This window comes from Bradysia coprophila, unplaced genomic scaffold (genome assembly GCF_014529535.1).
Source record: "Bradysia coprophila strain Holo2 unplaced genomic scaffold, BU_Bcop_v1 contig_297, whole genome shotgun sequence".
In the NCBI taxonomy this organism is placed as follows: domain Eukaryota; kingdom Metazoa; phylum Arthropoda; class Insecta; order Diptera; family Sciaridae; genus Bradysia; species Bradysia coprophila.
The window spans coordinates 1,654,615-1,679,797 of NW_023503555.1; the positions used below are offsets into that span (position 1 = coordinate 1,654,615).

At 35.9% G+C, this 25,183-nt stretch overlaps 1 protein-coding gene and 1 long non-coding RNA gene across 11 annotated transcripts in view; both read left to right on the top strand.

Annotated features, from left to right (window-relative positions):
- LOC119078738 (leupaxin) overlaps positions 1 to 22,950 on the top strand; it is a 51,004-nt gene extending 28,054 nt beyond the window's left edge. For 8 of the 10 annotated variants that reach the window (XM_037186430.1, XM_037186425.1, XM_037186424.1 and 5 more), the window contains 10 exons: positions 2,196 to 2,317; positions 3,582 to 3,931; positions 3,992 to 4,101; positions 4,170 to 4,276; positions 17,770 to 17,899; positions 17,964 to 18,047; positions 18,131 to 18,309; positions 18,381 to 18,611; positions 21,720 to 21,765; positions 22,270 to 22,950. In XM_037186430.1, coding sequence (XP_037042325.1) covers positions 2,196 to 2,317; positions 3,582 to 3,931; positions 3,992 to 4,101; positions 4,170 to 4,276; positions 17,770 to 17,899; positions 17,964 to 18,047; positions 18,131 to 18,309; positions 18,381 to 18,611; positions 21,720 to 21,765; positions 22,270 to 22,490 — 1,580 coding nt within the window. In that variant the 3' untranslated portion in view covers positions 22,491 to 22,950. Of the gene's footprint in view, positions 1 to 2,195; positions 2,318 to 3,581; positions 3,932 to 3,991; positions 4,102 to 4,169; positions 4,277 to 17,769; positions 17,900 to 17,963; positions 18,048 to 18,130; positions 18,310 to 18,380; positions 18,612 to 18,706; positions 19,211 to 21,719; positions 21,766 to 22,269 lie in introns of those variants that run through there. The other 2 variants (XR_005088052.1, XM_037186432.1) reach the window with 2 other exon arrangements.
- Positions 13,036 to 13,680, top strand: LOC119078798. Its single transcript, XR_005088056.1, has 2 exons — positions 13,036 to 13,223; positions 13,285 to 13,680. It is a non-coding gene; the product is annotated as an uncharacterized LOC119078798 (long non-coding RNA).
- Positions 22,951 to 25,183: the final 2,233 nt, after the last annotated feature.

The window sequence follows — 25,183 nt, forward strand, 5'->3', positions numbered from 1 at the left end:
TGAGATAAGATATTGTTTGTTGTTTACGTTACGCATACACACCGTTTCCATGATGTTATACTGAGACTGGGTCTTCGAATTGTTTGTTTGCACATCTTTGTCTGTTCATCTAAGATTTAGTGGACAAATTCATTTTTTTGTAAAAATATTTTTGCTGTGTTGGATGTCCTGTCCACAATGGCACACAAAGAACAAAGTGCTAATTGAAGAAAAGAAATTTCCAGATAACTTTAGTAACTGGATCCAGTGCAACAAAGACTTGATTCATATCACAATCCACAAAGAATGAATTAAACTGGGTCTTTGTGAATATCAACATCGTTCAATGATTCAGATATTGATTTCAACCATCTGTGCACAGCACGGAAAATTCTATGAAATTTTCTATTACTTTAAGCGTAATAATTGTCGGGAACTGAAACTTTTCTGCGATTTTAAGTAAAGTATTTGTCAAAGCCCCAGTTATTATAATCGTTCGATCCAAGGCTCAGGAACAGGTTAAATTCAGGTCATGCAAAAATGAACTCAATCTGCTACCGTAGTGAACGTATTCAAGGGGAGTTCTCCAATGAGGAAGACTTCGGGTTGGCCTGACTGACAGATTCAATCTGAAGCTGACCTGCTTAGTGACTTAAGTTTGAATACGTACGTAGTCCTGCTGCATCACCAATATTTTAAACTGAAATCCTCCGACGACGACTACAAATAATATTAATTTCCTTCGTCTTATTTTAGACAAGTTATCAGACCAGTGAGGTAACTTTGCATAAACTTAGTTCGTTCGTCTTACTTATTTTATTTCAGCAGCATTTTGCAATAACCATGTTTAAAGACATTTTTTAAATGGTAGAAACTTGGTTATTACAAAAAATTTAACACTTTGAAGGTTACTGTGACTTGTCGACTTTAGGCACCCTGGAAATCAGAAAAGGAGTCGAGGAATACCTCCAAAAAAAATTTCTAAAAATCAAAAAAAACATTTTTTAAATTTTATTTGGAGGTAACCATCGACTCCTTTCCTACTTTCCAGGGTGTCTAAAGTTCCAGCGTTTCTGCAATGTGTTAACAGCCATCGGTAACCCACGCAATTTTTGGCTGACTCCAACAGCATTTCGTTATCTCTGACGATCCTCGCCAATCCAAGTACAGATCGCCAGTTCCCGTAGGTCCTTTCCTTGATCGTCCTCTGGGTCTTGTACCATCGAACTTGCTAATAAAAACTTTCTTTGTCACTCTGTCATGGTTTGTCCTAATCTCCACATATCGCCCACTGGTCCACAGATTTCATTTTTCTTTACAAAACACCACTTGATTTGCTATTAAAGTCCAGCTTTCGCAGAGAAAGTTCAATGCTCCTGACCAAAGTTTTGTATATCCGATACTTCGTGGTTGTGTTTAGTAGATTGCTCCTGAAGAGGTAGTTCAATACATAAAAGCACCTACACTCGCTTCCACCATTCGAGTCTTAAGTTTCTTATCCAGATCCGGTTCGTCCGTCGTATAGAGAGACTTAATTTAACCCAATATGGTCATTTTCTTTGCCAAATCAATCAAAACATCAAATTCAGTTGGTATTAAAAGGCACCGATTGGTAACGAGGTTGGTTGTACCAGTGTACCACCAAGCAATGCTATAAACTTCTTGGTAGTTTTCAACATTAATATCAACGTGTTACCATTCCTGATAGATAAGCAATTCAAAGAAGAAGTGGTACATTTCAGCGAAACATTCAGTCTGTTTAACATTTTGAATTTACCATTGCCTGGAAACTAAAACACATTATGAAATTTTCAAACTGGCATGAGTCATGCAATTTATTTATTGCTGTATACAGCAATCGATTTCCATTGAAATTATTGCACTTCCGACCGCAATACGGATGTTGATGGTGTTGTGTACGTTTTTAGGTTTATTTCCAAACCGATTATGCGATTCGATTCGTCCAATATTTTCACGTTGCACCGAATTTATTCAGAGTAAATAAATGGAGTTTAGCTCATAAATAAATTGTAACGACTGTCCTCTCAGTCAGTATTTCATTTTTGGATTTCGTTTATAAATCAAAGGTTTTTTTCGCTCATTTCACGAAAAGTTTATTTAATTTTCATTTGTGCCACAAAACAACAAAAACAACAGCAGAGAAAACCATCAATCATGCAATGTGTATATTAACGTGGAATTTATTTTTGTTTTAGATGCACTGTTGGCAGACCTCCAAAATGGTGTACCTGGTCACCAGAATAATTCAATTCATAACGGCACATCATCAGTTCCAGGTTATGGTTCACTAAGAACGAAACAACAATCTCCACAGTCGGTAAGTTGAATCGGCCGACGATCGTTGAAATACATGAGTTACGAAATGTAACGCATTTTTGTGGGAGACGAAATCTCTCATCGCAGACGGTTGAAACTGATTCCCAGTTGGGTGTGAAGTAATTCGTTTCGGTTGAACTTTCTTTTTCGAAAAATGATGAAGAGGATCCGCACTATCTTCGACTAATTTCTCATTCACCGTTCCTTTGAGAATATCGTTTGGTTTTATGTAAACTTTGTAAACACACACAAAAAAAACCTCTTCAATCTACACAAAATACACCGGTGTGCACTCGCCACCATCATATTGGCATGCGTCCAAGTCAAATATTGAATAAATCATTACAATGTTGAATGATACCATCGGCTATGTTTTGATATCAAACAGACACTGGAAATGGCAACAAAAACAAAAATTATTTTAAAATGTTGACATCATTATCCTTATCGTAAATCGAGATTGTTGGTGCTGATGTTGGTATTGTAAATATTTAATAAATGCCAGACTTCGATGACTGATGGAACGAGTGCAGTTTAGATTGACAGTTGCCTAAAGAATGTTGAGTGCAAGATGATCAGTTGTTTCAAAAGGTGAAAATACTGCAGTGGATGAAGCCTCGTCCATTGTAAGAAATTGTAATTCTGATTGTCAGCACATTAATGTGTGAGTCGATCTTAGCACAATTTAAAAAGTACAGCGAGCATACGCAAAGTAAACAAAACATTCATTGAATAAATTAGGCTCAGAACAGGTTTTAAAGTCGGTTCCAGGGACTTTCCATTACATATGTCGCTCATACAGCACAGGACGTGTTTGCCGATAAATCAGTCATCAGTTTGACCTCACGTTTGATCGAACCTGAAGTTGACATGTTTAGATATGTAATCTTTACCATGCTCCTTACTGAAGCACCGGCTGCACAGAAGGTCGCTAATTCCGAATGCAAACCATCATGTCCTAAATGTGACCTGTTCCCAGCAATAGTTTTCGGATTCATCAATTTTGATTTTGTCATTCAACCTTTTGTAAACGACGGACGTATGTCGGTCATTATCATTGAATCTGTCAGTTCTTTTCGTTGAAGTGTTGTCTAGGGTTTGATACGAAATCTTTTACTTCATATGTTTTAATATTCTGTCTGCTATTATAAGACAGTTCAAGCCATCATCGCTTATTAAGGTCGTCATTGTTGATGACAGATGATTAATGAAAATTCAAACTTTTGACATTTTAGTCTCATTCAACATTTTATTGTTCATTTTAGCCATCGTATCAAACGCAAAAAGTGGTCACGGAGACTCGTTCATCGCCTGTTTACAATAACGGCGGACCATACCATCAAGGATCACTATCACGTGGCAACACTCCGCATAATTCACTTCCCAGGTCTAGTACGCCGCAACAGAATCCGGGTAATCTATCGGAATTGGATACGCTACTGCAAGACTTGAGCAGTGCCCGCTACGGATCGAATCTTGAACGTAATGCAAATGGATCGGTCAGTCCATCACCAAATGTACTTAGTGATTCAATTAAACGGCCATCGGTGGATAGCTTACTGGATGAATTGAGTAATGCACACAATAGTGGACCAATTTATGCTGTTCCGAATGGGTGCGTATGACATTGATCGTTGATTGTTTACCATGCTAATTATTTTGTTGTGCTTTTTAGAGCTCCTTCTCAGAGTGTGAAAGGACCAGCTGGCGGTAAACATGTCACAATTACAGTTAGGGAAACGAAGACAGAACGACTTACTCCCGTGAACACTCCTAGTCCCCAAGGTAGGTCAAATTGGGAATCGTAAATGTAGATTTTCTTCACAGTCAAAATTTTGTTTCGCTCATTTCAGCCAATGTCGAAAGACAAATCGTTCAAACACAACAGTCGGGAGCACCGTTTGCTTCATCTGCCACAAAGGAATTGGACGATTTGATGGCATCGTTATCCGACTTTAAGGTATGTCGATTGTAGATTAAGTATGGTGTTGATTGACCGGTGTAGGTCGAATGCAAATTGAATTTGTGGGTGATTGGGCGATTAACAAAATGCTTTAAGTGATGATTGCTTTGAACAGGTATTTGATACCTGGTTTAAGGTGCTGTCAACGATGTCCGTAATGGGTTCATTGCGTTGAAGTTGCTGTACAGTAGACCTTGCCATGTTGTGATTATAAATTAAGCACACAATGTCTGATAAAGCTTGTTGGTTTGCCGAAAAAATATTTACCGTGTCATACCGTTTCGTCTCGGTATAATCATTCTACTACATCTTTTGTTTAAACTATTGTGCTCATAGCTTTTACTCGCTTAAGTATATACTCTGCGACATAAGAGAGGACTAGAATTAGGAGAAGACTAACTTGCTCAGCATATTTTTACGGCGTCGTTGTCTTTACCTTTTGCGGATTGAGTTGGAAAAGGTTTAAGACAATTCATCATTATAGAGTCTAGCGCTATATCTAATCGAGAAGACCAATTTTCCAAACTTGTCGAGAACTTTTCTAACCACAAGATCCAACAAAGTCAATAAAGTTAATTCTATTAAACGTTCGAAAACTTGGAGTGAGAACGATAATTAACTTGAAGAATTGTGAGAATTGTCCACGAAGTTTAACAATAATTTCTGAAGAAAAGATTGATATTCTGATGGTCTGTGGACATAGTTCCTCACTTTAACACGACCACGAATCGCAGTTTGCAGCAAAATCTCTGTCATTTCCTCTCGACCACATAATAGTTCTCAGTTTTAGAAGTGTCATTGGTCCCAGAAATTTAACGCTCGGAACAAGTCAAGTTGTCCTGAAACCTGATATTCAGATTATATGAATCTGGCTAGAACCTAGAACAAAAGTCAGGTTAGATTTCAGGCATACCAGTGATTTTTACGGTTATACCGGAAATCTGAATCCTCATGTCAATCAAGACTCAAAGATCAGAAACATGAGACCTGACATTCAGATTATCTTATTGGAATTATCTCTAAACAGTTGCAACTTCCTCCAGTATTTTGCGCCATTTCGTTTTGTTGTAGATGTTACATCTTAAATGTTTAAGAAACAAAGTGACGCAGCACCATCTTCAAATTTTCCTATTTTCCATTTTCACGCACAAAATTTGCATACAAAATCTGGAATCTATGAACTGGGATGGTGCTTGCCGATGTTATTAGTTTGTTTTAACATCTTAAAAACATCAAAGATAAGGAAAAAAAAACTCCGAGGATTGTAGAAGTGCTTAATGAGGTGCTCGAACTATATTTCAGAAAGACGAGAGGCAATATCTAAACTTTCATTTGATAACCATCCTCGTATTCAAGTCCTCGTAATAATATGTTTGGTAGTTAATTGAACTTCAGTATAACGTTTCTTTCTATCGTGTAACGCCTACTCCAGGAAATTTCTGAAATCTCTGAACTGAACCAAAATTTTGAAAATGAAAATGCAATTGTTTGTCATAACATGGCCTTATATGGTTTGACGAATGACAGAAAATTTTATGTGCTTTTGAGCCAAATAGGGTCTTATGCGGTTTGGATGCATCTACGATGAAATAGACCTTGAAATATTTAAGTGCCCCCCATATTTCATCGTAGATGCATCCAAACCTTATGGGGAAAAAGCACCCAAAAGCACGACCATGTACGTTTTGTGTACCTCGATAAATTTCTGTAAGAATAGTGTAACCTTTCGGTTGAAAACTTTAACTGCACATATTTCAATGTGGATGAATTCTAAAACCAATAAGTCCCTATTCGGCTCAATAGTACATGTGATTACCTTTCTAATGACACCCCACACGACCCTGTACAGCGCGTGTAACTGGAGAAATTTTTGTAAGAAAAAGGCAAATTTTCGGTTTTTGATCATATCGTACTAGCCACACAAGCTTCGAAGAATTTTTTTGAAAGTGGTTTTGGCTTCTAGGGCCGAAGTCCTTTCTAGTTACATATACAAAATTCCACTAGAAAATGTGTCCGATTTCGGTAGGCTGTTTTTCAAAAGAAAGCCCGTACAGAGCCCGTACTAGCGCTCAAAAACATAAAACAAAAATTGAACAAACATTTTTAGTTTAAGACAATATGGCCTGCCTCATACGCACTCAGACTAGCGTCCATAATCTATGAATTATCGTTAAAGGTTTTGAGTTAACGACTCGGACCTTTATGGAAAGTTTAATAGGTTTTAATGACTTAGATGTACCTAGTGGATTGCCATTTTGCGTGATTTCTTATAATATCGGAATTACTTCGCTATTTCTCGGATATGGATGATTTTTGCGATTTCGCTTGATTCTCGGTGCTTTTTGTGGTTGTTAGTGATGTTCATTACTCGAGATTTTCGAGAACCCATATTTTCATGCTATTACGTGATTTTTACGATTTTCTTTATTTTTGTCATTTCCGTGATTCTCAGAATTCTCTAAATGACTATAATGTGCATTTCTCTCTAGTTTTTTTGAGACCCAAGAAAGTGTTTTGAACTAAAGAAATTTTTGAAGTTGAATTTCTACTAGCGGTGCAACGCACGTCGGCACGTCTCAAAACTTGTATGTAGCATGTTTCTCTGTGGTGATCATGCTTTTACTTACGTTGAATTAGTTAACCAATGACTATCACATTCAATGTATAGAGTTCAACGTCACAGTGATTCTTCTTAAAATGTTATGAGCGTATGAAGGGGAATAAGGTGAAATATCCGGAAGTATACGGAGACAACTTACTTATAATAGCTCTGACAATAAAACTTTATGGTTTTCAATGCATTGTAACAGTGAACACTGTTTCTCCCTTTCAAATAAAGTTGTGATTGTGCTTCTAATCTAAGACTTATCTCGGTCTATGGATAAAAATGATGACATATAAGGTGGAACCAATGTACAGTCTAAGTATAACAGGGTATGCGTATGTGCGTTACTGTTCCTTTTCCTTTTTAACACACTGTGAAGTGTATTTACTATTAGACAAACTAAACTAAACTGACTGCAATGAGAGAATCTCAATAGTTGAGCTGCCTTTTATTTAAATTTTTGCTACTTACCTTTTCACCACAAACTTGCTCAAGTGACTCGACTCCATGACTAATTTGCAATTGACTCTCAATCTTGATTTTGAAAATAGTGACCAAATATCCCCCTTGATAAGAATCGTGTCTATTGTTGCAAATTCCACAGATTTCATTTTTATCTTTATAACCGCCACCAAATGTAAACAGCAGCCGTTCCACTCGTTTATTAAGTAAATTTTGATTCTTTGAAATCGAATAACTTTGTATATGTTCAAAATGGTTAAAGATGAATGGGTTCCACTGTATGCAGTTAAAATTCATGCTGGCTTTTCGCTGAACAAAACAAATCGTGAATTTTGCACACAACAAAATATCAATTCGTCTATTATTGGTTACATGGAAAATATGATTCTATTTTCAGATCAAGAAAACATTTTTCTTTTTCTAAATTTTAAACTGAAAACCCATTAATTTGCTGTTGGTGCTATGAAAAATGTATATTTTTGCTTCACTTTTACTTCACAGCGAAAAAGAGAAATGAGAAAAATATTACGCGCCCGATTTTTCCCATCACAGACACACCGAATATTATTGGATCGGATTGGATACATCATACAGATAAATCGTTTTTTTCTTCTTGTGTGCCTTTCCTACCGAAATAATAAATTATTTTCGTACAGTCGGAATTATATCTCTGACATTGAACCATTTTTAACGATCAATTAAACCATTTAATTACTTCATTTTCGATATTCTCTTCGGCGATAGTTTAATGGCGAAATTGTTTGGTTTCTTTCGACTGTCTCTGACGACAAGGAAACATGGTTTCATCCAACGTTTGTCGTCATTTCACTTATCTGTTCGAAAGTTGTGAATGAACGAATTGAGGTGATCGAATAGTTTGAGTAATTTTGAAGTTCGTAGCCCTCATCTCCTCACTTAACCCAGACCCGTACGAAGTACTACGGAATATTGGACTTCATGAGCCGTTTGTAACAACTGTTACATCAATTTGTAGCGGGAGTTTGCCCATGCCAAACGCCAAGACATTATTAAATCCACATAAGAAAATTGAAAATTGAAAGGGTTGATAACAATGCAAATCAAGGTCAATCAGACTCAATTTCACATTTTGGATAACAAACTGAATTTGATTTCAATGGGTACGAAAGTGAATGTTAGTTGCATGATTGTGGATCGGTGTCTATTCCTTTATATTATGAATATCGTATTTTGAGAGGCGAAAACTCAAAGACATGTTCACAGCTTTGGCATCAAACAATGTCTTTACTGTCTTTACTGTACGCATGCAACGAGAAAGCACTGATGACCACTTAAAAAAAATAGCATTAACAACCACTATCCCTTTCACTAGATAATTGACATCATGGTTTTAGATTGTCAATTTTGTGACAAGAAACCACTTTTTCAATTTTGTGGTAATTACAGTCTGTGACTTTGAAATAAGTGACGCATTTTGTTTCAGATGTTTTTTAGTTGATTCAATCATACAATAGAAATTGCTTAGACGTGGATGCAATAGTTATACGCATGGTAGTGGCTTAAAGACGTAAAACCACTTCTGTTTGTAAGAGTGGATCAGCCGAAACAGCTGAAACGAACTGTGTCACTTATTTCAAAGTCGGTGACTGTAGCTGTATCTCACAAAGTTTGATTGATTTACTTCGGACAGGCCTCTGTAAATGCGCTCTGCGCACTGTAACTTTGATACATTTTGTGGAATGAATGGGATTAAATTCGTCTACAAAACGACGGGAGTTGTAATTGTATCCAATTTATCGAAAGCAAAGGGTCACCAGGCTCATCGAAAACTAAATAATTTTCAATAGAAATCGAAAATACAAAATGTACAAACTAACATTGACTGCAATCTGTCTTAACATAAACATCCTAATTAATCGTTTGCGAGTTAATTCCGATTCAGATAAATAAATTGTTAGATCACGGTTGCACAGCCCCGACGATCATTTATTTCTCCTATTCATAATAAATGTTTTTCATTTCAATTATACATCAATCGATGTTTAAAGCAATAAAATTTTAACGCATAAACTTCCGCAGATTATCCTCTAAATTCGTTCGACAGAACCTTTAAAATTTTGTTTTTTGTGATTATTTTCGAAAAACTAAAATTGTAAAAATCAAAAATAGATTTTACTTAAATCGTTAAAATCTCCATCAAATTTCATAACATTAAGTATCTACACAACATCTATAGTGTCACGTCGGTCAGCTCAGTGGGTACAGATAAGAAAATAGACATAGATCCACATGCCAATTACATACTAATTGCTAATTGCGCGGGAGAATACGTTACGAAACCATAGTTTTGTGTTTTCTATGTTGCATGGATGAAGACAAAATAGACAAAATAAACAGTACACTTGTTGTGCTGTTGAGGCGGTATGCGTAATGCGTAATTTCTTTTGCTCAAATTGTCGTTATGTCGTTTGATGATGGTTTTATGAATCACGGAAAATTATGTCTAATTTACTCCTTTTCTCGATTGAAATGCTTCTGGTTTCACAAGCCCGAACCGAATCTGATGAAATCTGTTTACACAGGCATATGTGAAATTACACAATCAGTCACAAACGGAAAACGTATCACGGCATTCCCTAAATCTGCATCTCTTGTTCAAATGTTTCTTGTTTTACAATCTTCACTACACGCAGACTTGTCCGGCACGTTGTGTCAATTCGCTCGCTTTACGTTTTTAAAATTTTTTCTTTGTCTCATGTGGAGTATGATAAACTATAGAACTCATTTTCTTTCTGGAAAATTGCATTTCCGGCTGGGAAAGCCGGTTGATATAAGAAATTCGAAATTCGAATATCTACCAAACGAAAAAGCATTTTTCAAAATTCCGAGCGAGCCGACTTTTTCTGACACAGCGTGCGTGTCATGCTACATTAGCTAATTAGGATCAGAGCTCATTGTATATTTTCGATGTCATCATCGATAGTAGATAACCGGCCGTTTTTTGACCTACCATTAGGACAGCTGAATCTATTACTTCATTTGATCTAAGTATTTTCGATTCAGACTCAAATGAGATCTTTTACTTCATTTGTTTTAAGGTGATTCGCTCTATAAGACGACATTAACTAGACGTAATCGTTTATTTTTGTGGTGGTTGCCGATGACAAATTATGATGAGTCGTCTGTAGATCCTTCAGTGTGAGGATGGAACCGAAGTTCTTAACTAGTTTCTGTCAGCAATCACATATGACGATTAAATGAAACGGTGATCTTTCGCTTAATCTTTCGCTTCATGTGAACCTTTGAAAAAGATATATTACGTTAGTCCACGCTTTCTCATTGGATAAGACACGTGAAAGTCTCATGTGCTAAATAAACTTTTAACAACAAACATTAAGTACATTGATTGTATCCTTACTTTTAGGAATGTGATGAAGAATCGTCGAACATCGATTACATGTAACAAATCGATAAAATAATTCCTTTGACTGTAACAAAACGAACAAAATATAAGGCTCAACTCGATGATCAAAACAACATTTCAACTCACGATAAACTAGCTTGAATTCTTTTTAGATCACACCTTTTCTAATGCGATACTTCAAAATGTACCATTTGTCTCTAGTTTAAGCTCATTGCACGATAAATTTAACTGCGGATGACGATAATTGCGACCAAATTAAATCACAGACCGACACAAAGTGAATCATCCATCCATATTGATTCACGGAAACGCTGCAGCATGATCAGTGTTGTCGTTCTTTACATTCAGGGCAAATTGATGAAAGTTGTTTTAACCCTGATTCAAGTCAGGTTTTGGGAATAATGATGAAGAGACTGTTCGAATTAGCGCTTTAAATCGCTGGGTGATTTCGTTGAACCACTAACTATATTCCCTTTGTTATAAAACCAAGGGTACACACAAATGCTAATCAAACAGATGTAAAATTTCGGTACTCCACACCTTTCCCGATGTTGTTAAATCATTTCAAATTAGCGAAGGTTCATGTTGTCGTCGATGTTTGATGTTAAGTTTCATTGTCTCTTTGAACTGATCCAGGTCCAGAAAGATTCCATTGATATAATTGTTTAAAAACTGAAGGAGACATCTTATCAGTTTGAATTGTTCTACGAACAATCACACGACCCCAGCGAAAGCCTAAAATATTTTCCTTTCTATTTTCGGAGGACTATTACGACTTTCAACTCAGTGTCCGCCAATCTGGGATGCACTGGCACCGGTTCCAATTATGAATTTTATTTCACGGTTGAACAGGATGACGATTAAATCCATAAAACAAAGTTGATAAAATTCGAAAACATTACCGTGCGGCAATTATTAAAGAAATTTAATTTCATTAAATTGGCAATCGAAAATTTTGGCACCGAAATATTGTTTCTGTTACGCGAATTCGGTTATTAATACGATAATTTGTTAAATTTTGAATGTGATCTCTTTAATAAGCCGAACATCCACATCATATTGAGTTAAATTCTCATTTATCATTTGGGTAAACGGCGCATATTTTGCTTCAGATTTGTAACAAATGTTTCGATGCTAATGGACATTGTGTCTATTTTTCTTCTTCTTTTCGGTCAGGCGCTTCAATCATATCCGAATAATATTGTGCAATGGATGTAATTAGAAGCACGTTCGAATCTACGTAACAATTTGCACGTAAATTCAGAAATAAATTTTTACGAATCCCAACATTAAGTCAGGCAATGATATTGCTCGTCGTTTAAATTTATTAATTTTTTAGAGAAATATTTTTGTGTGCTCTTGAATCTTGGCCACATGTTCTAAAATTGACGATTTGTTTATATTTTCTATCCCCAATTTTCAAACTGGGTATAAACACAGCCGCTTTCATTTTTGCTTGTACGTTTGTCATTTTCAATGTCCGATTTAATAAGATGTAGGTTAGTAGTGTGTCGTGTGTATCATGCACCACTTTGTTCGTAAAATATTAATATTCAAAACAATCATTTGGCCATGGGTAAATGCTTGCATTGAAACGAATTGATAGAAATGGAAAATGAATTTGTCTTAACGACATTGCCACAACTCATAACCGCTATATCCTCTAAATTGATTCCACATGAGGGCTTTATAAAGATGTTTAGATCAAGAGAAATTTTATTTAATGCTGACCAGTTCTTCACATTACTGCAAATTCCCTCGGAAACTTTGATAACCCATATAACCGATCTGCGTTTCGTGGGAATAGGTAATCTAATTTATAGTGGCAACAGGGGTTACGAGGTGGAAAAGGATATAAAACTCAGGCGCAATCATAAATAGGATTCAGGGTAAAGTGTGTGAGAATTCGGAAATGTCTTCTTTGTTGTAACATTCAAAAATTAGTAAAAACCCCGGGTGGCTTGAGAAATAATCATCAAAAATGGACTTGTGTCAATTACCGCAAAGCATGTGTTCAGTTCAATTTATAACGATATCAAATCTATTACTTCTTTTGATTAAAGTGTTTTTCAGAAATTCTTACGAAATCTTTTACTTCAATAGTTGTAACATACATTTTGCTATAGAAGACCAAATTATCCAGAACCCATCTTTCATTTTTTCGTCGCTTTGATAGCAGATGTCCGATCTTTTTCGTGGATTATAAGAATAAAGAATTAGAATAAATGACCAGCAGTTTTATCACTATCTTTATATAAAGTGGTCACAAGCACTGAACTAAATCGCGATGTGAGTTGATTACTAGAACCAAGTCAACTGTGTCAAGTTCAGTCACTTTCGCTACTTTCTAATCAAAACATTTCGGTCGTTCATCATCAAAATTCAAAGTTTTTGTTTTGTTTCGTTTAAATTTGTCGCTTTCAAAATGAGTCGGATGAGTTTCAGATCGGATTCGCAAATATCAAAGACCTTAAGTAAGAAAATTTGAATTACTTTCCTTTTCTGGAATTGAATTCCCCTTTGTTTTGACAACAGTCGCAAAATCAGCTCTCCGGCGGTATGTGGTTAATCAATTTTCCGATTTTGATGGTACGGTTTCTGTGGCGTGCAGAGATTTTGAAAAACTTAGAACATTAAATCCAGATCGGTTCGAATCTCGGGAAGAAAATTTCGGCACAAAGTACGATTCGTATCAAATATTGAAGGATGAAAGTTTGACCTTACTCCATCGTTCGCTTAAAAAGTCTTCAAGCACGAAAATAAAAAAGCTTGAACATCGGTTCATGGACATTTTTGCAAAAGCTGGACGTTTAGTCTATGCTCTGGTTGTATTGGCGAGAAATCCTGAACTGTAAAAAGTGAAGATAAGGTGCGTCCGGCTGTAATACCAACAAAATTGCAGTAAATTTTCATTAAATTGTTTTAAATTCATGAAATAAGGAAAAATGTCCTCTACTTATACAAAGCCGTTGGAAAATTATTAGAATCTACTTCAGAAATCGATGTTAAATGCACGAAAAAAAATCTATTTAAAAGGACAGCTAATTCTTCCAGCGTCTGTCTCAATAACCATTTAATATTCATTTGTTTCACTCAGAGTCCATCTATTTCCGATACTTCTACGAAAATAAAATGGAAAGACATCTTCGCAGCGTGTTTTTTCTCTCTCGAAACAATAACAAAGTTATGGCTTCATTAAATGAATCAAAGAATCAAAACCGACAAAATTAAATTAAAAAAAAAAAATCACAAAATGAGTTAGTCTACAATTCCCAGAAAAAGAAAATAAAAAAAGAAAAAAGTTTGTTTTGACATAACCTCCGCAATGTCGGTCTCTTAATTTCAGCGGAATGGTTAATGAATTTTTTTCTGTATAGTTTTCGATGTTCATAACATTCTTTATGGACTGTTTAGTGTGCTTTGTTTGTAAAACAAACGAAGAAGATTTATTACCCCAAAATAGCAACATTCAAGTCATACTTAAAAATGATCACTGATCGTATCGGATCAGAATATGTCGCAAGAAATCGATAAAGCTTTTAAGTGCGTTTATTATTCTAGCAGAATGGTGATTTATGTAACTATGAATGAAAAGTTTAATCGTATAACTTGTGTGTCTTTGATTATCTATCATTGTCTACACATGAATCTGATTGTTTTGGAAAATAGTTTTGGATTCGAGGATTGAAAAATGACTCCACTGGAACGTGGATCCGATTTCGTAGGACGGTTTTCCACTTTTATCTCATGTTTTGCAAAGGATTTTATTGCCTACCCCATGCGAAAGTTGACCATTACATAGCAGTCGAATATTTTCAGTTAATTTTACGTAGATTCCTTTTTGACATTCCAATGGGACAGTCAATAAGCAGAATACATTGAATGCCGCTACGTAATTCATTCGGAAATTATTTTTTTTTTTTGTGAAACCAGCTCACTCGTGTGTTTTACGGGTAACTTGTGACTGTTTTACAGATGTTGCTGGGCTCCGATATACACTTGTCGATAAGGCAGTTACAGATGTTGATCGAAAAACGCAATTATTAGTTTGATTTTATTACAATGCCGCTACCTCCAGTAATGAACTACTTTTGCAGCACCCCATGGAAATGATTTTATTTTCACGGGACATCACAAATAATAGTCGAAACAAGGACGTAATCTATTATTACATGCTGAACTGGCTTTGACACATATAGTCTGCAAAAATGTTTCAAGTGATTTTCTTTGAGTGTATTCCATCTCCTTCCGTTTCCATCTGATCAAATTTATTTGACAAAATAATCTTAAATGTCTTCAACAGCTGAACCTTATACAATCATCGAAACGTAATGGTTAAATCTATTACTTTTTCCGTTGACAATTTTGTTAGATAAAATCTTCGGCTTCATTAGTTCAAACATGGGTTTTCTTGATATATAAGACAATAATGTAGTTGGAATTGATTGTTTTTTTTACAACGCCGATGTTGTTAACGGATGATTATCCGGGTTTGGTAGCGTGGTACAATCGTTGCCACACCACACCTCTAAATTTAATTGCTTTCATAATAAAACTTTCTTCGTCCCTGAGTCTGAATTTTCTTTATTTTCTGAAAATTGTGAATAATTTACTGCGACGCATCGTGAAAGCAATTATTTACAGTGATGAGATGTATGCTTTTTACTTCTTTTAAGAATACTAAATGCTCTCAAAACAAAACCTAAACAACAGAAAAAAGAAGCGAAAATTGATTTCGAAGCTTCAGCTTTTTTTTGCAAACCAATTTCTTTTGCGTAGGTGACTTCACACAAAGTGTAAATAGAAACAGACTAAAAAAACTCTGGTGTAAAATGAAAACAACACACAAAATGCTCTTGCACACGGCCAATATAATATTTTCGCTGAAAACAAAATAAATAAAAATTTCTTGTTCCACACAAACGTGTATATCATGGACGCATGTTGTTTTGGATGTTCTTCGTGCATTAGTGTGAATAGATGATCATGGTCGCGTGTCCTTTATTGGCTCTCAAAAGCACCACTATATACCATACCGGTGTCAAAGTGAAGATCATCACCGTTTTAATTTCTATCAATCAAGCACGATGATGATTTACATGTTTTTCCTTGTGGCTGTTTTCTAGAGCAAAACATTTTTTTTTTCGTTGATTCGTTTCCAAGCCAATTCCATCAAAATGAAAAAGATTTTGTTATTATACCCGATTGATGGACGTAGGTATTTTAGTTTGTAGCACACGGCAGTGATGATCGATCTATGAAATTTTTTAAAAGGATTTTCAAGCTTTTGAGGTCTTGTGAAAGTATTTGCAACTTTATTTGGTTATAAGTTTGGTGAAAACTCTTCACATACTTGATTGATTGACTACAAAAGACAATTGTTCATTAAAATTCATTAAGAGCTGCATGAAGCAGCATCGAAACATTAATCCATGTAGCCTCGACCATGAAAATCAATCATTGACAAGTAGCACCTTCATGGATTTCATGAAGAGCAAGCAGATCTATTTTTAATTCATTGAAAGTTGTTCGAAAAACAACGAAAGATGTGGTTGAATCTATTACTTCTTTTTTTTAATATTCTTAGTGTTGGATACAAAATCTTCTACTTCATTTGTCATATGTTACGTTTTTGTTATATAAAAGACATCAGTCGAGGCTCACCATTTTCTTCGTTCTCGTTGCGGTAACGGATGAATAGGTGCGTCTAAAAAGTTGTTCATGTACCCAGTTGCAGTCTGTTGATAAATTAGATTAAAACAAAGAGACAGCTATTCACCAATAAATGTTGTTATTTGTTTGCCGATGGGAGAAGACAGAGATTGATTCCAACAAGAGTAAAGCTTTGCCGCCAGAGAGAAGCTAGCGAGTCGCTCGAGTTGGAATTTCCGGCTTTTCGCCAAGGTGAACACAATGGTTTTCACAACGAAGGCGAGAAAATAGTCATTTCTATTTTCTTCACCGGACATCCTCGCGGACATCAACAAAATACTATTTTGTCCACGCATTCAGAATGGAGAAAATAAGGTTGATTGCACCGCACACACGAACAATAATTTCACTCTAGAAGTGAAAACTTATATTTTACTCATTTACAACCGTGCGGGTATCTCCAACTTTCAATTCACATTTTCTTCATCTTTTCTAATAAATTATTTTCGTGTATGATTCTAACGTTGATGCTTAATGAGTGTTTTGGTTAACCAACACACTATCATTGAAATGAATGAAAACTCTCTAATAAAAGCGCTGGCATTACGAGAGAGTGTTGGTAAAATTTTCTTTTAGACAAGACGAGACCAGATTTTTCGTAAATTTGTTCAGTTTGAAATTGGTGGTAACACGGTTAGCATCTATCCTAAATTTTACTTAAAAATAAATTGACGAGAAAAGAGAATTCAGTTCAACGATCAATTAATCGAAGCGATAAATTGAACGTTTATCCAAAGCTCCAGTAATTGTTGTCGATTTTCGTCTGCACAGACTGACCCACTTTCCGATTATTTTTGTATTTTCCATGCCGAAATTGTGATCGCTTCAATAAAATTTTATTTTTAAATTTTTTCACAATTTAGCACAAACTAATTCGTTAAGACTTACGTCCGACCGATGATCCATCTGTCGTCGTTTGTCTTAATATAAGAAATAATCAAAAAAGATTTTCTATCTCGCCGATACATTAAATTTTTCGGGAAAATCTAAATTTTACGTTCGGTGTGTCCACTTGATAGTTTATGTACGGTTCATTCGGACGTATTACACGTGTTGTGTATTATTATTCTTGGTCGATTTTTCAATATTTTTCACACCATTCAAACTACACACCGTTTGGAAATAACTCATAGAACGACGAGGCGACACACAGCTAGCAAGAACGTGTGCAAAAATATTTATTTTTTTGGCAAACCAAATTTTTTTCTAATTTCAATTTTTTTTTCCTTCATTCGATTCTCTTTCCGAAAATATTTGAAATACACCCGACCGACGACCAGCTACACAAACTTTTTTGTTTTGTTGCAGATTAACTCCAGCTCTCATCAGCACCAGACGGTTACGGAATACGCGAAGCCAACGAAAGGTATTTCGTTCAGTCATTCAGAGACGACAACAACTCAAACAGTACAACGTGATCAGTTGGATTCTATGCTAGGTTCGACAGTCAGAACCTGTGTTTTGTGCTCATTATTTTATCATCAAATCGATATTTCGTTTAGGAAACCTACAAGCCGATATGAGTCGCCAAGGAGTAACTACTAGCCAGAAGGGATGCTGTAACGCCTGCGATAAGCCAATTGTTGGTCAGTGGACTATAATCAAACAGCGATGGGGGATTTTGTTGATTAACCGGAAATTATTTTTCGAATTTTTCTATTGAAAACAGGTCAAGTGATCACAGCTCTTGGCAAGACCTGGCATCCGGAGCATTTCACTTGCAACCATTGCAACCAGGAATTGGGCACAAGAAATTTCTTCGAACGTGACGGTCATCCATACTGCGAACCGGATTACCACAATTTGTTCAGTCCACGATGTGCTTATTGCAATGGTGCCATCTTAGATGTAAAGTCAACCGTCCGCCTCAATGTTCACAGTCCGTCAAATTCAAAATTATTTTTCGTTTCGATCAACAGAAATGTGTAACTGCCTTGGAGAAAACCTGGCACACGGAACATTTCTTCTGCGCCCAGTGCGGTCAACCGTTCGGCGAAGACGGTTTTCATGAACGCGATGGCAAACCATATTGTCGGAACGACTATTTCGATATGTTTGCACCAAAGTGTAATGGCTGCAATCGGGCTATTATGGAAAATTATATTTCTGCATTGAATTCACAATGGCATCCGGATTGTTTTGTGTGCAGGGTGAGTTGATCTTTCGATTAAAACTTATTTTGTTTTCGTTTCAAATATTCAATTTTGGTGTGTGAACAATTTGATCAATTAAATTTGGTATGTAGGATTGCAAGCAACCGGTGCGGGGTAAGTCTTTCTACGCATTAGAAGGAAAACCCGTCTGTCCCACCTGTGTTGGCGTTGACGAAGAGGAGTAAAAAAAATTGTTCGATGCAGAGATGTGTGCAGAGTGTTCAAATCGTTTTCTTGAACACCGATGTGCACAAAAAAGCAATGCAACAAAATCTTATGTATGATGAATGCGCGTCTTCCCCCTACCCCCAATGTTCCATTTTCTTTTTTTTTCTTTTTCAGGAATATGTAACGACTACTCTTATGACACTTTTATTTTGACTAATTTTTGAAGAAAAGATATTTAAATGAAGAAAAGAACAAAACATTTTCTTGAAGCAGGGACAATCTATCGACTATTTAAGTTGTGAAAGGGATAAAAATCATGTTTTGATATTAAGGTTTTTAGGAAATTAACTATTTGTAAATAAAATGTAAAAATAAAAAAAAGGAAAAAAAAAAACAAAAAAAAAGAACAAAAACAAAAAACACAAAAAAAACCAACAAACAAAAAAAAACCAACAAACACAAGACAACTTCGAGAGTTAGATGATAGGCGCCTTAGCCGCATATCACCTATTTTCTTGTGTTGGTGACTCATACTCTCGTCACCTTGACCGTCACACAGTGATCTTATTCACGTCGTCACATAGTCTAACAAAACGCATCAGATGTTTTCGATGACGTCACTCAGATCCACGTGCAGCGCATTAACGGATCTTGTAGTACGTAGCGTACACCCAAAAAAATGACTCACAATTTTAATGAGAACATTGACACACTCTCATCTCTCATACGTACCATATGTGTGTATTGATAACCTCTGGATTTTGTAATTATGTGACCCCACACACACGGTGTATGAGAGATTTGTTTTGGTTTAAATTTGGTGAATCGAATTTTCGTTTCTTTTTTTTTTGTTGCTTTGAAATCGTTCAAGCCAGACTGGTGTGTGCGTTTTTTTAGTTAAATTCGCTTCCAGTTGTTTTTTTCGCGCTTTTCGAAACGAATTTTCTTTCGTTATTTTTAGAATTATTGGTAGGAAAACATGTTAAGTGATGTTATTCAAAGATAGAACATTAAAACGTATTTTTGGAATGGTAGTTCAAGGATGAGAATAAAAAAAAAACTTCTTCGGTAAATCGGAATAGTAGTTGCCGTTTTGGAGGAGTGAGTTATTGATTCATATGAATAGTTAAAGGAAGGAAGTGGACGTGCAACATTATTGAATTATAAGAAAAATGATATTTCATTTATTTAGATCCGTTTTCATCGTCAAAAACATAAAACATTCCAAACGGAACTGATTGAATGAAATTCGATTTTTCTTATAATTCGCTAGTGTGGTATGTTGCGTTACTGCATTTAACTATTCATATGTTGATCTTTCTTTGACATCTTTGACAGTAGCTCGCGGACTCGTTTCTAAAATTTTCATCGATTATTAGCAAGTTTATTCGTCGAGTCGAGAAGTTCAACTCACGTAAGGTGTAAAATCAGAAAACATTCCGCAGAATTTTCCAGAATTCGCTTGACTGAAAAAGTTCGGGAAATATCAGTAATTTCTGTCGGCTACTTTCAAATAAGTTATGCCTTTCGTTTCAGCTGTTTTTCAGGTGTTCCACTAATACAAGCAAAAGTGATAGTAATTACTACACGTGGAACACGTTTGTTTGTTTGAATGGATCAGCTGAAAAAACACGTGAAACAAAATGCGTCATTTTTTCAAAGTTGCCGACTGTAATCTATTTTCCGAAAATAGGCGCCGGTGTTTAGTTAATAATAGTTTCCAGACTACGTGAGACGACAATCTCCTTATTTTCTCTCATGTATAGGCCATGAGAAAATTGATTTTTGTTGACGATTGGTCAAATGACATTTCTGTAGTGTAGAAAATAGAACGTTTCTCACTTGAACTGTCACTTTTGTGTTGTGTAGAAAAACTGTTAATTACATCTCGCAGATATGAAAAATTCTGTGTTGGCTTTGTTCGTTCTGGCCACAAACAGTTGGAATTTTCATTTCGAGTAACACCCGAAAAACACATTTTTCACAGCGCAGGCAAGACAATAGTCACTTTCACAAAACAGGCGGGAAAATAGTCATTTTCTCACCTTATCTAAAACATCTGGGTCCTTCGCTACGCTTTGGCCACAAAGAAAACCATCGAAATGAAATTTCCAACTTTTCTTGGCTAGGTTAACAAATAACTAATCTACAATGAAGGCTTTCGAAGTTTCAGCAGAGGCGAGAAAATAAATATTTTCTAGTCGACATTGTATTTGTTGATTTCTAAAAAAAACTACTTCACAACAGAAATCTCTGCTAAGCAAGTTGCTGCTTATTAGGATATAACAGGACACTGGGACACCTTGTCACTACCGAAGCATAGTAGTAGTTCAATATTTTCAGAACTGGAACAGCAGCTGCATGTACTGTATCTTGGATATTTTTTCTCTTTAACTTAAATATTCCACTCATTCCTGACCTAAAACAGAAGACACAAAAGCACCACACATCTGTTCATGTTCTGCTGTTTATAATTTATGACTTTCGGTAGCGTATTAATTCTGGACATCGCAACGGTGATATCATTAACATTAAATAATAGATTCAGGGTCACCGATGATTATGGAACATTGATGGGATTTGCTTCGAATAAATTTTAAATAATTTATTTTCGGAATGGCGATTTGAATGGACGGGTCCATTTATTATTCGGTAAATATGCTGTTGATTAATTGACTCCATCGCGGCTTGAGTAAACTTTTCACGAAATGTGTCCGCTTCAACCAGCAAATAATATCGTCTTGTGAAAATGAAGTCAGTGAGGATTCCCTTATACACGAAAAAGTCCTTTTGTCTTTTAAAGCATATGACAGCCCTCAGTGTAGTGCGTAGTCTGGAGTATCGATTAAAAATGTTTTAGAAGTTTCCTTATAAAAACTACAAAATTTACATTCGAGTTGAACATCCACTAAAATTTGGTTTTCTATTTACTTTCAGGATTGCCGTCAACCCTTCCAAGGTGGATCATTCTTTGACCACGAAGGTATGTATATACAATGTACTATTAACAGCTAAACGTCTATGTCTTCTGTTACCGACTTCGAGTTTAAATTCAATTCGTAGAAAGCTGAGGGAAAAAGGACATGAAACTTGATCAGATCACTGTTCGTAACTTTCGGTTTCAATTTTCAATTTAAGTTCTGAGAAAATCATGAACGACTCGGATAGCTTACGTAACTTTCATAGTCTTTGTAAAATCTAAATTTGTAAAGATAAAAAGGACCGTTCACAAATTAAGTAACGCAAGAAGGGGCAGGGGCTTTCGTGACAGTCCATCCTTCTTATTTTTTCATATTGTTATACATTTTGTGTGACAGGGGAGCGGGTATTCAAAAGGACGATGTGAACGTTATGTAATTTATGAACGGCCCCAAAGTACTCGTCTTCGATCGATTGAATATCCTGACTTCCGATGATCCCAAAAATATATTTCAGCAACGTTCAGTAAACGGAACCCGCTTTAACAACAACATTTCTTCTCTTTCAGGCCTGCCATATTGCGAAACGCATTACCACGCGAAACGTGGCTCCCTGTGTGCTGGCTGCTCGAAACCCATAACTGGACGATGTATAACAGCCATGTTTAGGAAATTCCATCCGGAACATTTCGTGTGCGCCTTCTGTCTTAAAGCATTGAACAAAGGCACGTTCAAGGAACAAAACGACAAGCCATACTGCCATGGATGTTTCGACAAACTGTTCGGATAGATGTTGCAGCTTTATAATGAAACAGTGTGAGAGTGGAGGGAAATGGAATTAATTAAGTGAAGGAAGGAAAAAAAACCGGTCGAAATATTTTACGGATCTAACCATCGTTTCTAAACACAAAATAACATTTTCGCTTAAAGATGAGAGAAGGAAAAAAATAAAAACAAAAGAAAATCAAACCGGAATCGAAGTCAATTCTACAAGTACGTAACCTTTCACAAACGGCCTGATATCTGTTATCGACAACCATTGTCAACAATAAAGCAATGACCTTCGGTCTTACATAGTCAAATGAATGTTTAAACAAATGAAGTAAAAGATTTTGTATCCAAAACAGTATACGAAAGTTTCAATGATTTTGCCGTTTCTGAAAGGTTCGTACACAATGCACACATCTAAACTAGTGGATACAGTCGTAAGAAAGCAATGCGATCCAGTGGTTTTAGTCTTTGTTAATCAATCACGAAATCTTATTAAAAATTTAGTTAGTGCGCTGGAGTGCTATTTAAAGACGGAGGAGGTGGAGGAGGAGGTACTGAAATTGATTTTGAGAGGAAAACATTTTTCGGTAGACTTGGCGTTAGATTAATTACCCGTTGCCCGAAAATCAGATCATCCCAGTCCACCTACACTTCGTTATTTTAACTTCACTCGGAATGTAGCTGATAAGTGAGAAAAATATGGAATTCAGCTTTGGATGTTGCAAGCAAAAATGGAAATACTATAAGAAAATGACAATCGGTTTTTACAAGTATAACGCCAGTCAATTTGTTTATCTTAAATGTGGTGCATCGTAATATATTGGCCATGGATAAGATGCACACGGAAAACGCAATTATGTTTCTAGTTTATCCAATTCAGTTCATCCGGCTTGATAAAACAGTTTCGGTTTTCTGTCGGAAGAGATCTTTTATTTGTCAGTTTTGTGCCAATTCTATGTTAAATTTTTATTGTTTAAATGTTTAAATGTTGAAACTAAACGGGAAATTATTTTTCTTTTGTTTTTTTTTTTTTAAATAGCTAAAAGCAGCAATTAATGTAAACGTAATTGTTTGTGACAAATTTTTTTTTTAATAAAAATTTTTAATTACTTGGATAACAATCTAAGTTTTGGTCTTTTATTCTGACTCAAAAACATGATCCGTCCCCACTCGTTGGATATTTCATTTTCCTTGGGTGACATTCAAAATCAAAAGGACACGGTGCGGTTGAACGAACTTTGACTGAGTTGTGGATGAACTTTCGAAATGTTACATCAATTATGAACGATATAGTGTCGATCCATTTGATTAATCAACAAGGATAAAGACTCGCCAATGCATTTTATATGGCAACTGAACGTAATGCGCCAACCTCGGCGCCAACGGCACCGATGAAAACATCAACAAAATCGAAAATAGTCACTTGAATCCGGGCGCTACTACCAAAATCCTATTTCGTCGGAAGATTTGCTAAGCGATTTCAGACATCGCGGAGGAAGAATCACCTACACCAGTTTTATTCAAAGAACCGATAGAATCGTCAGACCAATCGAAATATACCGTTTTGGAGCCGTAGCTAAACTATCTTTTCGTAACCGGGAAAAGGGACCGGTTCGGGCTTCGAAAGCAGTGGAAATCAAATAAGAAGTTAGCCATTCGAAGGTAGGGGATATTCCAGATCCAGGACGATCCAGCCGAAAGTAAATCGACGAGTGAGGCGTGTTGGTTGGGTGTGTTGATTGGCTACGTTGACTGACTGTGTTGATTAACAATGTTGATTGACTATGGCATAGTCACTATGCTGACTGACTAGAATTATATTATAATTCTCATAATTATTGTTAGAATTATATAGCTAGTCCAACCAAGACTGATCGCCACGTGGCATATAAATGCAAGCTTATCGAGTAGCAGCCAGGGCTGTTTCGGTGGAAGAGACCACTGCGAGTCTTTCATGGAAAAGACAGTTCTACAAACTAGTGGAACTTTGAAGCTTCTAAAACACTTGTTCCGTCAAGTAATGTATGGAGTGTATAAGGAGAGCGAAAACCAGGCAAGATTAACTTGTCACTATTTCAAATATGCCAACAAAAGAAATTCGATACGTACGTCGCTGTGTTTTAAGCCAGTCAGCTATCACAGATTAATGAATGAAATAAAATCGAGAGTAAAGCTCAGTTAAAATGTGAATGTGATTTCTCCCAGAGACCAGTTAAATTCAGACAATTAAAAGTATTCTTCTTAAACACTCTATAAGGGAAATGCTTCTGGAAAACTAAGTTAAGTGTAATAGAGTTTTCTCCCAATCCCTGTAATATGTTTAGTAAATTTCGTCATATGAAATTGCTGTCATGAGGCTTTTATGTGAGCCCACTTCACTATTATTAGCTCTGTAGTAACGAAAGTGAAATTCTTTCACATGAAAATAATCTGTAGAGAATGAAGTACTGTGAAGAAAATGTGGCGCCTCACATGCCAACCCGCCCGGTAAATAGGAAATCATTCTTTTTTTTTTCAACCCTGAGTTTAAAATTGCGCTTTCAAACAAGGAACACAATGATTTAAATTCTCCGCGAAAAGTTTGATGCATTGAACACATTATTAAGCAGTCGAAATGTCTCTGCATGCATGCATGCAGTCAACACATCTTTCGAATGTCAAGACCGTCAAGTAGTGGAGAGAGTAAAACTTTCGCGGTAAAAGCGCATTGCA